At 46.0% G+C, this 14804-nt stretch overlaps 1 protein-coding gene across 1 annotated transcript; it reads left to right on the top strand.

Annotated features, from left to right (window-relative positions):
* The first annotated feature begins 432 nt into the window (after positions 1–432).
* On the top strand, positions 433–6313 carry LOC120846066. Its single transcript, XM_040217698.3, has 4 exons — positions 433–502; positions 2410–2581; positions 2763–2911; positions 3635–6313. Exons 1-4 carry the CDS (start codon positions 433–435, stop codon positions 3808–3810), a joined length of 567 nt encoding a protein of 188 aa, XP_040073632.1. The 3' UTR covers positions 3811–6313.
* The last annotated feature ends 8491 nt before the right edge of the window (positions 6314–14804 follow it).

Below are 14804 nucleotides of genomic sequence, written 5' to 3'. Positions count from 1 at the left end.
TACCTGAGCCCTCATACGAAAGCTTTTCAAAGCATAGAATACGATTTCTAATTGTGCAGCTTCTAATCGCAATGTTTCTGTGACTAGCTAAAATGTTAAACTAAATGTGTCCTCTTCCCTTTATGAGATGGTACACAGCCATGCTAATTCACTATCTGCTAGCCAAACACAGATTTCTTGCACAGAGTGGAAACTTTGCCACCAGGAAGGGGGCATCACGACTGCAAGCATTTTGGTTGCGGTGCTTGTCTCTGTACAGGACTCGGGAAGAAGCTCACTGCTGCAAGCAAGACCGCAGGGTGCAAAGATCTGACACATTGGGTGAACCCTGTGTGCAATCACTTGGGGTGGTGCACAAATGCCAGTGGTGGCGACGGGGAGTTGCTCACCGCAGTGTGGCTGAGCGTCACCAACCATGTCTGTGACGTCCACATGGGCCACGGTCCAGTCTACCCGCGGTGCATGCACAAGGACCTCGGTGAAAAACAGTGGATTGCGCCTGGTTTGTAAAATTTTAATATGAGCATTCTGTTTACAGTGCTAAACAGTTCTACGTAAATAAATCCTAATTATACATAGCTCGCAAACATTTGTGCAATGGAACTTGTTAATAAATTAATTTATGCTAAGAACATGTCTAAGTGAACAAAGACCATCTAAAAGGAAAAGTTTGCTATCAAATTGCAATGTACACATTGAATGCTTAAAGGGACACTGACACCCCCCAAAAAATTTTTTTTATTTTTTGCCAGGCGCTTTATTATGGTGTCGGAGGACTACCCAATTAATATTTTGCAACAGAGTAGCGTATTTTTTTAATAAAGCCAAAAGACGCAACTGCTCAAAACCGAAACCGAAACCCGACGGAGGTCGGAGAAGTGGAGAGGAGAGAGTGAGTGGCGGAAGTCACGTGGCTACACCCGACCGTGCGTTTTTTTTTTTTTTTTTCTCTCCTCTCCGGTAGCAGACGACACGACATGCGGCGTGCGATGCGGCGTGCGGGAACTGCTCGCCGTGCGATTATTTTGCAGTTATGTTTGTTCCGCTCGTTGTTCTGTACTCCAAGATGAGTTGTTTTGTACATTGAGGAGTTGGAGATGAGTAGTGAGTGCCCGTGGTGAATTTCCATGATCGGCTCCGAAAAGAATACACCCAACATGTTGCCTGAAGAGCTGGCTCACGTCCTGCATCCGAAAAAAAGTGGCATTGTGCGACAGAGTTTCCGAAAGATCAACGGGATCGGGACCAATGGCTGGCCGCAATTCCTGTAGAACATTTACGGGCACCTCGGAAAGCGGACGCTACCTGATTTATATGCTCCTTGCATTTTGTGGAAAGTGCTTACATTGAGTTCGCACGTGTCAAAACGGGAATCCCATACCATTCAATTCTGCGAAGTATCGTCTACATTTGTTTGTTATTTTTTTTTTTTTCTTCAGTGATGATTGTAAAAAAAGAAAAAAATATGTAAATATCGGAAAATGTCTTAAAAAAAAAAAAAAAAAAAAAAAAAAAAAGCTTCACGGGGGATCGAACCCGGTCCTACCGCGTGTGAAGCGGACATCCTTCCCACTGAACTACTGAAGCATCTCTTTTCTGGTGGCTCTCTTTCCTTAGTAATAATTCAGCCGGTAAACTGTAAGTTGGAAAGTTTGCTGTCGATTTTTCTCTAGCAAAAGCACTCCCGGGTCGAAGTCGGGAAGCACCCCGCTTTGGGGACATTCGCACCTAGTAAAGAAATCGTACGCGTGCATATTAAACTCGAAGTAGACACGTCGTGCTTGACGTTTGCGCGAGCGATGTCTTCAGCCACGAGAAGGGAGCGACGGCTCGGCGACGTCTTCGTGCAAATCGGCTTGGTGGCCGGGCGTGTCGTACGGGATGAATACCAATTCTTTTGATCAGTCCCAAATTTCTCTTTTAACGGTAGACAGAATTCGCCGCTACCGCGAACGACAGTTCTGAAATAGAGGTCCCACGACCGTCGTCCGCTACCATCGCCGTCCCCGCGAGTCCCACGATACGCGAAACGACGAACGTACAGAATGCTTCCGGTTGTCTGTGGAATTTTTTTTTTTCAATCAACGTATTTACAGCTTTTTAGAAGCCACAAAAAATGGGTTTCATATTTTTTTCTATTTTTAATACTGAGTGTGTGCCTTCAGTGACCAACGACTTTGATTAAATTTGGTGGTCGCATCGATACCTTAGAAAACGGCCCGTGACCGCGGAAAAGAGAGTGAGCGAGACTCGAACCGGCCAGTTCTTGATCGGCGGTTTTCGGGCGGAAAGAAACCGAATTTCGAGCCGCAAATTCTGTTCTGGGTAGTTGAGCTCTCATATGTCACGTACAACTAAAAACCTCGGCGAGCATAAATACCCTGTCAGTGTCCCTTTAAATCCCTCCAGGCTCAGCTGCCCACAAGAAGCTGAAGGCGATTGCTACAGCACCCCTGTTTTTGAAGAACGTCAGGCAGCTGTCGCCTCATGTACAAACATACGGCCTGGAGTCGTTTCACAGCGTTCTGAACAGATTCGCACCGAAATCAACAGTGTTTTCCTACGAATGCATGGCTGCACGGTAAGGACCCTAAAGGTGCAAGGAAATATAACAATCCTGAAAATAACATTGCAAGCAATGACAGTTGCGGCGGCTTACAGTCCAACAAATACTGTCAGACATCGCAAAAAAGATATAGTAACATGCTTTCACACAAGGTGATTAAGACATTCAGGAATTAACGGCTTCAATTATGTTGCAGCACTATGATTGCCATAATGCATTTCAACGAAAACAGCGCTCGGCTGCAAGCTGAGACAAGGGAGGGGCACAAGCAGTGGCATGTGAAAGCCCCAAAAGCACGAAAAGGTGCACTAACTGTGTGCTCCCATAAGACACCCGTGACTTTTGGTAAGTGCAGCTCAATAACCAAAAAATTCAAGATAATTTGTCAAAATACGGAATTTAAAAGCCCTGTCAAACTGTACACAAAAGGTATACAGTTTGTGTGCACTACCCTGCATAAAACATTTTGGGCAGCTCTCATCCGCTCTGTTCAAAGAGCGAAAGTTCACGAAAGTGAGAGGGAGCAATGGCTGTGTAACAAAGCTCTGTCCTCACAGGTGGATGGCATGCTCCTTGATGGGTGGAAACAACACCACCTAGATACAAGGTCTCTGCACTGATCCCTCCACACGGGAGGGATCAGTGTGGCGCAGTTATCATGGAGGGAGGGGTCTGCTTTCCACTCTGCCCATTATCGGACAAATATCATTGCTTCGTAGGGGAGACGGAGCAAATCAACAGCCACACCACCCGTTATTGCACACATATCATTATGTCGTAGCAAGAGAGTAACCAGGCCCTATCAGTGTCTAGCTGGTGTCGGTGGAAAGCACCTCCGACGTGAGCATATTCTTCATTGTAGCGAGTGGCAGTTACTGATTTAGCATTAAGATAATTTATTTTTGGCATAAATGCGAAGAATTTATGGATTTCTGGCAGACGAGAAGGTCAAGGCAGCAAGTGCTACAGCTATATCCTCAAATCGGAGCTTGGCGCCATGACATAAATGTAACTCTCTTTGCGAGGAGCAGACATACTTGTTCAATACTATCTCTTTCTGAATTCTAGGATATGTGGAAAAACTGCATCAACAAGTTCTGGAGCGCTGCAAGACACACCCGACTTTCAAAGTGGCACTTGCCGAGAGACCACCGAAGGTTCCCCCATCCTTTGTCAGTCCTGGACCAAGGCCATCCAAGGAGGAGCTTGTGGCTGCACACAAGAAACGTTTTGCAAGGCCATAAGTCGAGGCAGGCAACCAGAGGAGGATGAATTACCAAGTTCTGCGATACTCGTGTACAGTTCACCCAAGTATTCAGTACTATCATGGGAGCTTTGACCAACGGGATGGTCAGCACCGTATCGCAGGCAAAGTCGCGATATAAGCTAGATTGGGCCTATATACAAAAATGGCAAAGCCTCGCCGATGCTGCCACAGCACTCCATGACACTTCAAACTTCTGCATAAGAGACAAGTGACAGCGGCGACATGCGCAGATAAGTTTCCGTGTTCTTTTTGTCATTTTCATGCAGAAGCATTAACTTCTGAGTCGGTGCATGGAACATTGTATACATATTTTTTAATCTTGTAAATGACTTTTTGCCTTATTTTAGCTAAATCCATTAGGTCGTTCCTTCGTTGAGATCATGAAGGTGTATATTACATAGGAAATGTATGGAATACTGTGCACACCAGTTGCAAGATGATTTTCTCTGTAGGCTGTCCAGCATTGTAGAATGTATATATGTTCTTTATAATGTCTTGTAAGAATATTATCAAGCTGCTTGTTTAAGACACTGTTCTTGTAAATGTGTGAGAAGGTGAAGAGAACGGTGCTCCCTCCCAAAGGTTTACTTACAAGTATTTACATATGCGTCCAATGACATCAAAAGCTGCTGCATTCTTAGCTCGGTCTCGAGCTTGGCCTCGCTCCTGCTCCACTTATTTCTTTTCTAAATGGCGGCTGCTACAAGTACTACTCCCCCTCCAGCAACAAAGCTGTCCGAGAGTGCAGTGGTAGAGGTGCCCAGGTGGTGAAACGTCAGAGAGTCAGGGGCCCTGTGTAACTTGTGATTAGCAACATTTTCCGTGGAAGCGGCTGGAACAGGGCATGGATGCAAGTGAGGCTATTGCAAGACCATGCTGTGTACTCTTAAAGCAAGAAAAAAGAATATTGGGGTGGGCTGGTTTAAGGCAACCAATTGATGTAGTGTCTTTTCTTCGTCTGTTGACGTCAAGTAGAAAGTATTTGTTGTGGCGCTCAATAACCCAGAATGGACTGTCGTAATGTTGGGCGCAGTGCTTGAGCTCATCAGATATGTACAGTAACTGACGCAGCTGTTTTTGAGAAGTGGTTGCTCGAAGAGTTTGCATGGCCGTCGTGAGCTGTGCAACATAGCTGGCAGGGTTGGCAGAGAGACTTGGACCAGCAGGGCCGATAAATTCGCCTCGTAGGCAAAAAGGCACGCGTAATGAATTATGCAGGACAGCAACCGAGGCCTTCTTTGTGAGCAATGCGGGGGCCCAAAAGCACCAATGGTGCAGTAGAATCTTTCTACAATGTCAGGAGCCACAAGGACGTATGCTGTTGTAAAAATAGGGGAGCATCCAAGTAGTTTCATGAGCTCCCGAAACAGAGCAGATTCAAACTGTTGCGCTCGGTCCGTTGTCACTGATAACAGCACACCAAATCAGCGAATCCAACCTGCAACAAACGTCTTTGCAATTGTTTCTGCGGTGATGATGGGAATCAGAAATCTAGGCCAGTGGCTGAAACAGTCGATGCATGTAAATAGCTGTGTTTCAAATCGAGTGGTGGCAGGAGACCCACAATGTCAGCTGTATGTCATGAAAGTGCACCGTTGATGTTGGAAAAGGCTGGTAAGGCACTGATGCATGGCAGTTAATTTCGGACTGCTGACAAGGCAGACAAGCCCAAGCCCAATCTCTTACATCTTTGTTGATGCCTGGCCACACAAAACGTTAAGTGAGGCACCGGTGAGTTGTTCGCACTCTGATGTGTGCCATGGAGTGCAAGGAGTCAAAGGCTCCTTACACTCCATGGCACACACAAATCAAAGGCCAACAGCAATATCCGAGGCATCTGCCCCGACGATGACAGGAAGATTACGGCTACGACAGATAAAGAAAGTTGCATCGGCGAGATCTTTTTTGAAGCATTTGATCTGATCGGACGGATATGTAAATACTTGTAGATAAATTTAGGTTGTGTCATTAGAGACCCGGATGTGATCAAAAGGGGCTGTCGTTCTTAGGTTGTCTCCAGCCCGACCTTGTGCGTGTTCTTCCTTTTCTATGTGCCGGCTGCTACATATGTACAATTGTAAATGGTACTTCAAAGGTGTTGGAGAAACTCGTGAACTGATTCTTTTACATATTAGGGCCACATATGTCACACATTAATATATGAATTGCTCTCTATCATATTTGCCCATTGTTTATATATTACTGGAAACACGGACTTCGGCATCTAGCGATACTATGTTATGTTTAAAAAGGGCAATGCAAACATCTTCATTCTTGTCTAATCACTGTGGAGCTTGTAACAAGGTCACTCTGCCACAAACAAACAGATTGAACTGCGAGTTTTACAGCAGTACAACCCATCTTTTCATGTACCCTACCCCAATGTATATGGGCTTAGCATGCACATAGCAATAGTGATAAACATCAATTTCGACATGCAGCCCAGGTATCGTAATAGCTACCACCTGAGCAGTGTCCAGCGAAACAGATGTTATAAGCTGCAGATTCAATTTAATTTATTATCAATACTGCAGACTCATGTTAGAGTCAAAGCAGGAGTAAACATCTGGGATCATTTAAGTAGACAATTGTGATCATTTGAGTTAGGAAAGGCACAATGAATGTCCTATGCTGCTTGATTACCAGTGAATGCTTGAGTTACAAGAGGTGGTGACCGGAACTGAGAGGATCTAGTTTTGTTTTCCAGTGTTTATCCAGATCATAAATTTATTTTGTGATAGAAACCTCTACAAATATTCTGAAACTGACCATTTAGCGGTAACGAGGATACCTGAAACCTGTTGTGGTTTCGGAAGGAAACTCCTCCCTTATCCTGCCAACCAAACATGCCGGCAGGATCATCCTGTTCCCCCTACCAAGCCGCCGCCACAACCAGCGAACAAAAGTCCTGTAGGCCGTGTACCGGTACCGTCTGCATTAAAAGGAGGTCACATAACAGAAATTGAGCAATGATGCTTTCAGATATATTTCAATCATTTGATACAGAAGGCACCCTCAAGGAAGATTATCAATGAAGAAAAAGTCCTGAAATAAGCATTTGAATTGCCGTGGCTAATACATTTTCAATGTACTCTGCGACGGATGTCAAACCGAAATTCGGATCCCACAAAACAGAACATTTGACGCAAAACTCAAAATATCACTCGTATGTACATGATACTTCAAATGCACGGTCGAGTTTACTTGAAAAGAGGATAAAAAGGGTGCAATTGAATGAGGCATGCGACGTCGTGGTCCTTGTTTCCTCACTTTTCCTGAGAATGCGCAGCATATGTGGCAAGGACGTGAAGCAAAGACCGCGACGTCGCACACCTAATTCGATCGCACTTCAAAAGTAGTAGTCTGTTCCGAGATATCGCTGTATGATTAGTGCCCTGTTTTCTGAAAGCTAAATTTCTGTTCAGCATACCTACAGCAGAGCACTGTAACAAGCTTGAGTGCTCAGTAGCACATTAGTAAGGGTGTATACTTGAGATTACTATTTCCAACCATTGTGCAAGGTGAATGTCCAATAACTCTGTCAGATGCACTTGTTGTGAATCACTCTAAATGTGAGCATATGGTGGTGCGTGAAGCATATTGTGAGTTGTCTGGGCACTGCTCTCACATATTAGATTTGAGCCAAGATTTAAAAAAATTAAAACATCATTTCATTTTTTAGATGCTGTTACACAGCATTTGCCACTGACAACAAATACGCTGAAGGACAATTACCAAACGATCTTGCAGGGCTGTACATGCAAGACATTACTATGGCATATAGCCTAGCGCTAGCACCAAATTCCATTTCAGAATTACCCATGAATGACGATTTATTAGGTGCAGAGACGCATTTTATATAACCACACTCCTCAAGTTCAAGGCCCGCACCTTTCCTGCAATTGCTCGAATAATGCAGTGTCAAAAGAAAACCATAACAGCACTCCTCTCACCTGTGGATGTCCTCATGCATGGGATGTCCGTGACCCCTGAGCTCGAAATACAGCAGGCGGAGCACCGGAATGCTCAAGCAGAGCATACTGAATTCTGGGTGCTCTGTGATGCATCCAGCTGGCTGAACGCAGGTCAATGCGGAACCCATTTCACGGCAGCATACGCACTCTGCCTCCGTGCCGTTATCTAACACGACGCAGTGGTTGCAGCTGCACCTGGATGGTGAGATTAGTGCGTCGTTGAGACGTATGTACGATGTAGTCATAACATTTATGAGAGGGAACACCCAATCGCGTGCCGCTCGGTACAGGCAGCGCGGTCTAGTGAGTGTTTATAACGATATCAAGGCGTTCCAGACGCGTGCATGATACCGCTATCAGCGCTGGCTAGACTTCTCGGCACGCGCTTGGGTGTTTCCTCTTATAGATCTTATGACTGTACCTATGTGAGTTCACCGAAGGAAGCAAAGAGTAGTTTCTTGAAATGATACAACCATGAAAACAATTCGGGAAAGTATATACTGCTTGAGTATACAGTAGATAACTAACTTCATTTCGTCACTCATGCAGGTGCTATAGGTACCACAAAAGTTGCCATTGCTCAGGTAATTTTACGCCACCGAGCTTGTACCATTATCTGCTCTGCAGAATCATGTCACCCGCGAGCCATTATTAAAACATTCCATGACAAAGAGGACCAACTGAAGGCTGATTGACACAACAACTTATTTAATTACGTTAGCTACGGGAGCTACAACCGCGGGTTCCCACGAAATCCATGCTTCCCATTCAGCCAGGCAACCAATTCAAGGTGTAGTTTGACAAGCGAACACGAAGAACGAACATTGCTAAAAAAAAAATTGGCTTGCTCTTTATGTTTATACAGCCTTGATGGAGATGCGCCTCAACGGGTAATCGGTCTCTTAGCTGTAGATGAGAAATTTAGCCAGTGCGGTACAACCGCTAACCTGGGATTTTTAACGTGCATCACGCAGTAGTGATCACACGAACGCGTGCCGGTACGAAACTCATCCAGATCGAAACGGGCAGGGGCGGCGGGGATCGAACCCAGGAGGTTCCCAGCGCAAGCTTTCGCTCCACGCTCCGAGCTGAGACGCGTTAGCCCACTCGGCCACTTCAGGGAGGAAGTGGCCGAGTGGGAAGGGACGAACATTGCTTTGACTCTAGAGCACTATATAGCTCCTTCGGAGCAGAGTAGCGCAATCTAGAACGCCGTCTCTCGGCGACTAGCGGCGAACGCCCGGAGGTTCCAACTGCGGTCAGAAATGCATGGAGAACGTGAGAAAATTGTTGTTTATTCAGTTCTGTGGGGATGTACGGAATGGCAATCATTTTTGACATAATAATGAAACATTTTAGAATAATTTGCGATAAGTTTTGTGCCATGCAAGACGTAACTTTTTTTTAAAAATTGCCCGAGCGGCATCATGCAGCAGACGACACGGCGACGTCACACCATTCACGTGACCCGCTCCGGCCAACCCGAAAAGCCCATCTCCGCTGCGAGCAAAAATCGTCTGCTTGAAACGCCATTGCCTTGGGAATTGCCTTCTCAAAATTTGCACACGCATCCGATATTATTAAGACTTTGATAAAGTGTTTAGCGCTTTACTAACTTCCCGACAGGCTAGTTTTGAAAAATGTGAACTCGCCGTTAATTTTTTAATCAGCCGTGTTATGTCGATCTCCATGTATTCTCCCATAGAGCGGGCCGCCTCCTGGAACCCTGAGTACCACGTGACCAGGGTGTAAGATAGGTGGGGAAACGAGAGCCAAATGAGTGACCGCATTGTGTCCCCCTCGGTTTTCTTTTTCTGTGGCGCCATCTATGAGGAGCACTGCAAACTCTCACTCTGGGTGGGCGACCGATGGCGACCGGCTAAACTGACGGAGATGGTTTTTTGTTCATTTTTAATGAAAGACTGTCGTGCTCTTGGTTTATTTTGCGCAGTCTCCCATAGAGTTCCGCGCAAATTCCAATTCCGATTTTTTTCCTCTCGCCGCAGCGCCATCTGTCGCAAGTCGGGGGTACCCGCAAGCAGACGAGTACACAATCCGGTCACGGCGCTGCGGTAGGCTTCTATGGACCGTTTCCCCACCTGTCTATCTTACACCCTGCACGTGACTCGCGCCGAGCCTCTCTGTCGGCCATGTTGTCGGAAAAACACGGGGTTCAAAGGATTGCGCTACTCTGCTCCGTAGGAGCTATATAGTGCTCTATTTGACTCATGGTCAAAACATAACGTGCCGAGGCGAGAAAACGCTGCCATATCAATGAGGCTTTCAGCATTGCAGCTGAAAAACAGAATGCCCGCGAACTCCAGTTGATTCGGCAACTATGCTTATTATTCAAAGCGATTAGAAGACGAACTAAAGAGGGGACACACAGCGAAGTTTACATACGAACAGATAAACTACGTCCTTATCATTCTGTGTTACCGTAACAAACCCACCGCGGTAACCAGAGCCTCGATGCCCTAAATGCTACCGGTACCGACAATTCACATGTGACGTCACTCCTTACATCACCTCCGTTTTTGGAGGCCCAAAAATGAGAACCCAGGTAGTTCAGTTTCAGTTTCTTCAATGCTTTTGTAGGTACAGAAATACGCGTCACAAATGTCTATAAAAAATTGAGCGGTATGCCAGGTCCCCAAGAAGCCTAAAAACACCATTTAAAAAAATAAATAAAATCGTCTTCATTGTCCCTTTAAAGGGGCCCACCAACAGTTTTTTGACCGGTCTGAACTTCGCGCTTAAACGGAGCTCCATGAAAGCAGGAACACCGAGGGAAAAAAATATTACAGAAATTCGCGATATTTTGTGAGTTATTAGCAAATTAAATATTGCAGAAAACAACTTTAAATAAGCAAAACATTGCGCTTCATGACGTAAAATGAAAAAGTTTGGCGATTGGAGCAAAGCGGTTGGCCAATTGGACGCGAGTTTGGTTGATAGCCTGTCGGCCCGGTCGGCTCGTCGGCCATTAGGCCTAGCTGCAACCATCGTAGCTTTGGGATCGGGTTGACATCATCGATGAATTTAGCGGGCTTATCAGGTTTTGAGTGCGGACCTGGGCGTCGCGCCGTACGCGGACACTTCACGCAAGCGCCGCGTCTCTGCCTCAGTCCGCTTCGACAGCCGCGGAAGACTCGTCTCCCGCAACTCCGCCACCGGAGCCACCTCGGCGAGTGGGTACAAACTGGTGAGCGGCACCGTTGGGTACCATATAAGCTGGGTCCCGTCGCCGCACTTCACTCGAACAGTGAAAAGTCTGTCACAGCACTAAAAGAAAATAAGGGTTCCCCTGGCTCCTCTTACTGCTTTTAGTTGACCGGGACCGGGGGCGCACAAGGAAAAATACGATGCGCGCTGTCTGCATGGATCACTTGTCGTCTGCTCGCGATGGTACGTCGCGGACGCCGCTGGGAGGCGCGCATGGCGCTCTGACGAGGCGTACGAGGCGTTGTTTTCGCTCTTTTTGAACTTTACTTTGCAACTTTATTAGCTCTATAAAAATAACTTGTTAGTGAAATAATGACGGTTAACGTGTGATATACTTTATTTCGCTTCAAAATTCCTGGGACGGCTCTCGCCAATCACGAAACCCAGAGAATGTGACGTATAGTGAAAGGGAGCGCCGTTATGCGCGCGCCTTCGGCACCTCACGGCGCCACCGTCGGAGGAGGTGTTTTCGAGTTGTCAAATTAAAATACGATGCGCTAATATTTTCAAACTCTTTCGTTGTCCACTGGGTTTCCGGGACCACTAGCCTGTAGAAACCGCAAAAAAAAGTCGACGCTCAAATACTGTTGGAGGGCCCCTTTAAGATGTTTGCAGGAAAGCCTCTATCTCGGAAGTTTTAGAAGGTGAGGTAGAGTGCACGCAAAGGTAGATTAAGCAGTGTTTTTTTTTTCTTTTTCTACCTCTAGTCAAGTGGAACTCTGTTCATATGTATTTTATTTGTCCTTTAAGCCTTGGCATTTAGTGATTGTGTGTCCGAGTTGGTCTTTCTGCGCAAATTATGATATATGTATAAAGATTATATTTGTTTCCAATGAGTTTACTGGGTGCCTTTACTCCCGCTAATAATTCCAGCACCTGCTACAAGTCGGTTTTCCCTTAAATTTTGTCAGATTTCCAGCACTCGTCACTGCAACGTGACTCGATCACGTTCCACCAGTTACATTGCACAACACTGCAGCAGTGTTTTGTGTTGCTAGGGTTTGTTTTAATGCGTTGAAACGCATCAATTATAAAAAAAAGGAAGACAAAATGTTGTTGCGAAACTTCTTTCAGCAGAACTGCGGTCCCTTATTTAGACACAGTTCGATTCTTGCTTATCACTGCTCACAACGTAACTTTTTTTTTCATTTACATAATTCAACATGCTGAAAATTTAGACACGATGCAATACTATTATATGGAAAGCCTTTGACCAGCGCGACTGCGTAATATGGAAAGCCGAACTCTCGACCGACGTTTCATTGCCTTGCCTGACCTTAATTTTGCTCTTTTCTGACGTTCGAGCTTGCAAACCCTGCTGGCCGAAATTATTAATACCGCAGCGCTCCTCCTACTTGCGCATAACTCAGGTTAAGATTGCGTTGTAACCCAGATACTGCTCCTCATCCGGGGTTCGAGTCCAATCACAGCGGCTCATGGGGTTCTCACCGAGTTGCCGCCGTGCACGCCGATATTTGGCCATTTGGCCGCCGAGCACGTCCGGCGAATCTTCTGCTCCCTTCGGGAAGGCCCATGGGCTTCACCGCACAACACAACATGTACGCCTAGCTGGCGCCGCCATGCGGGAACCACACGCACTTTTTGCCGGCCGCCTTTGCATTGCCGGAGCCACGAGCTGACGGGCATTGTACACTTATCTAGGAGGCTCTGGCCAACGTTACTAAAACACTCAGTTGGGAAACTCGCCGTCTAAACCTGGGCCACTGGCGTCCACCGAGACCGAGCTAAATGCGACAACAGCGCCACTCTTTATCATTTGACTGTACTGTGGTCACTTTGAGCTTTTTGAAAGCCTGTTTTTGCGTAAAAACAAACGAAAAAGACTCTTTGTATGAAATTTATTGGAGTTTAGTACAAAAAGAGGGGCGCGTTATGTTTTTAAAACCTTTAGTTTGCAGGGTTTTGCGGCACAATTAATATTGTTTTTATACAACCATGCCTCAGCGGGCTTTTCAGGTAGCACGTCCCGCCCTAGGTGCATTTTAACTTCGGTAGTTGAACGCGGCGCGTCCGCCAGGGAGACGAGGGTGGCACCCCTGTAACCTCTACCGCTGTGTCTGTTCTTAAAGCCAAAATAGAAGTCACGTGCAGTTCCTCGAGTGGCCGCTACGGGAGAAATGGTGGCGTTGTGTTCGTCATTAGCTCGGTGCTCGGAGACAGATTGGGGCCACTTTTTCAAAGCTGTCTCTATGGGAGTTTCCCAACTGAGTGTTTTAGTAACGTTGGCTCTGGCTCTAGTTAAAGTGAACTGCGGGGTTGGCGGCAGTGTTGCCAACTCAAAAATTGAAAACCCGCAGTCGGAATCCCGAAAACCGCTAAAAAACCGCTAAATCCAAAACACAGCGCAAAACGACTTTTTAAACTTTTTTTTTGCTTTAATTCTTGTCAAAGGTATAATAACAGTATAGATCATATCAATGCCATCTGAAAGGAAGCTTTCCTTCTGTTTTGACCAGAAATCTGTCACGCCACGCCACAGTCCACCCAGGTGATCCGAAGCCAAAATTGCAGAGTGAGCGCATACGAACCTGGCAAGGGACCCTTCAGCAGTGCGTGAACAGTCAGACCCGTCCAACTTTTAGAGTCGTCTGCTACCAGAAGAGAAAGGTGCAGCGACCGAAACATGCTTCTTTGTTGCAGCGTGCAAGACCAAATCCACATTCTTCGCAGATAGTTCCGTTTTCAAATAGCGGCACAAGTCTCGTCTGCTATCACCAGGAACCTCCAGTAGCCAGTCTTTAAGTTTGGGGTCTTATAGCCAGTCTTTTTTAAACTTTTGAGCGTACTTCACCGCGCCCATTTTACGAAACAGTGACAAAAACGTCAAAGGAAATTTTGAACATTCATGCTGTTCAAACGTGCGCGCACAATACGGGGAGGCATGTTCCGATATTCGACGTCTTAATGTTTTGATGACGTCACAGGCGTTACTCTCACAAACCAGAACATTACTGAGAGTCAGCGAAGACGACTGTGGCCAACGTTACCAAAAACACTCAGTTGGAAAACTGCCATAGAGACAGCTTTGAAAAAGTGGCCCCAATCTGTCTCCGAGCACCGAGCTAATGACGAACACAACGCTACCATTTCTCCCGCAGCGGCCACTCGAGGAACTGCACGTGACTTCTATTTTGGCTTTAAGAACAGATATAGAGTGAAGAGGTTACAGATGTGCCACCCCCGTCTCCCCGGCGGACGCGTCGCGTCGAACTACTGAAGTTAAAATGCACCTAGGTAGGGACGCGCTACCCGAAGGGACCGCTGAGGCATGGTTGTATAAAAACAATATTAATTGTTCCACAAAACCTTGCAAACTAAATATTATAAAAACATCACGCGCCCTTCATTTTGTACTAAACTCCAACAAATTTCATACAAAAAGAGTCTTTTCTGTTTGTTTTTACGCAAAAAGAGGCTTTCTAAAAGCTCAAGGTGACCACAGTACAGGAAAACGATAAAGAGTGGCGCTGTTGTCGTATTTAGCTCGGTCTCGGTGGACGCCAGCGGCCCAGGTTTCGACGGCGAGTTTCCCAACTGAGTGTTTCAGTTACGTTGACTGTGGCTTATTATCCTTATTATTATGGATATGAAAGGTGCATAGTCGACAGTAAATCGATATAAAACTTCTATATATCTAAAAGAAACGCCAAGATTACATAAAACCGGTAAAAATCCCGCCACCCGCAAAACAATAATTTATCCCACTAAACAAAACCAAAAACCGCTAAGGTTAGCGGGAAAACCGCCAAAT

Source organism: Ixodes scapularis, unplaced genomic scaffold (genome assembly GCF_016920785.2).
Source record: "Ixodes scapularis isolate PalLabHiFi unplaced genomic scaffold, ASM1692078v2 PGA_scaffold6__148_contigs__length_123643588, whole genome shotgun sequence".
Classification (NCBI taxonomy): domain Eukaryota; kingdom Metazoa; phylum Arthropoda; class Arachnida; order Ixodida; family Ixodidae; genus Ixodes; species Ixodes scapularis.
The sequence above is the reverse complement of the archived record's forward strand: the minus strand, read 5'-3'. Positions and strand labels throughout refer to the sequence as shown.

Excerpts from the sequence above, each read along its gene's own strand:
- LOC120846066 (XM_040217698.3), top strand. The coding sequence starts at position 433 with ATGGGCCACGGTCCAGTCTACCCGCGGTGCATGCACAAGGACCTCGGT. Across the intron at positions 503-2,409 it reads AAAACAGTGGATTGCGCCTG|GCTCAGCTGCCCACAAGAAG; the intron begins GTTTGTAAAATT and ends AAATCCCTCCAG. Across the intron at positions 2,582-2,762 it reads TACGAATGCATGGCTGCACG|CACTATGATTGCCATAATGC; the intron begins GTAAGGACCCTA and ends ATTATGTTGCAG.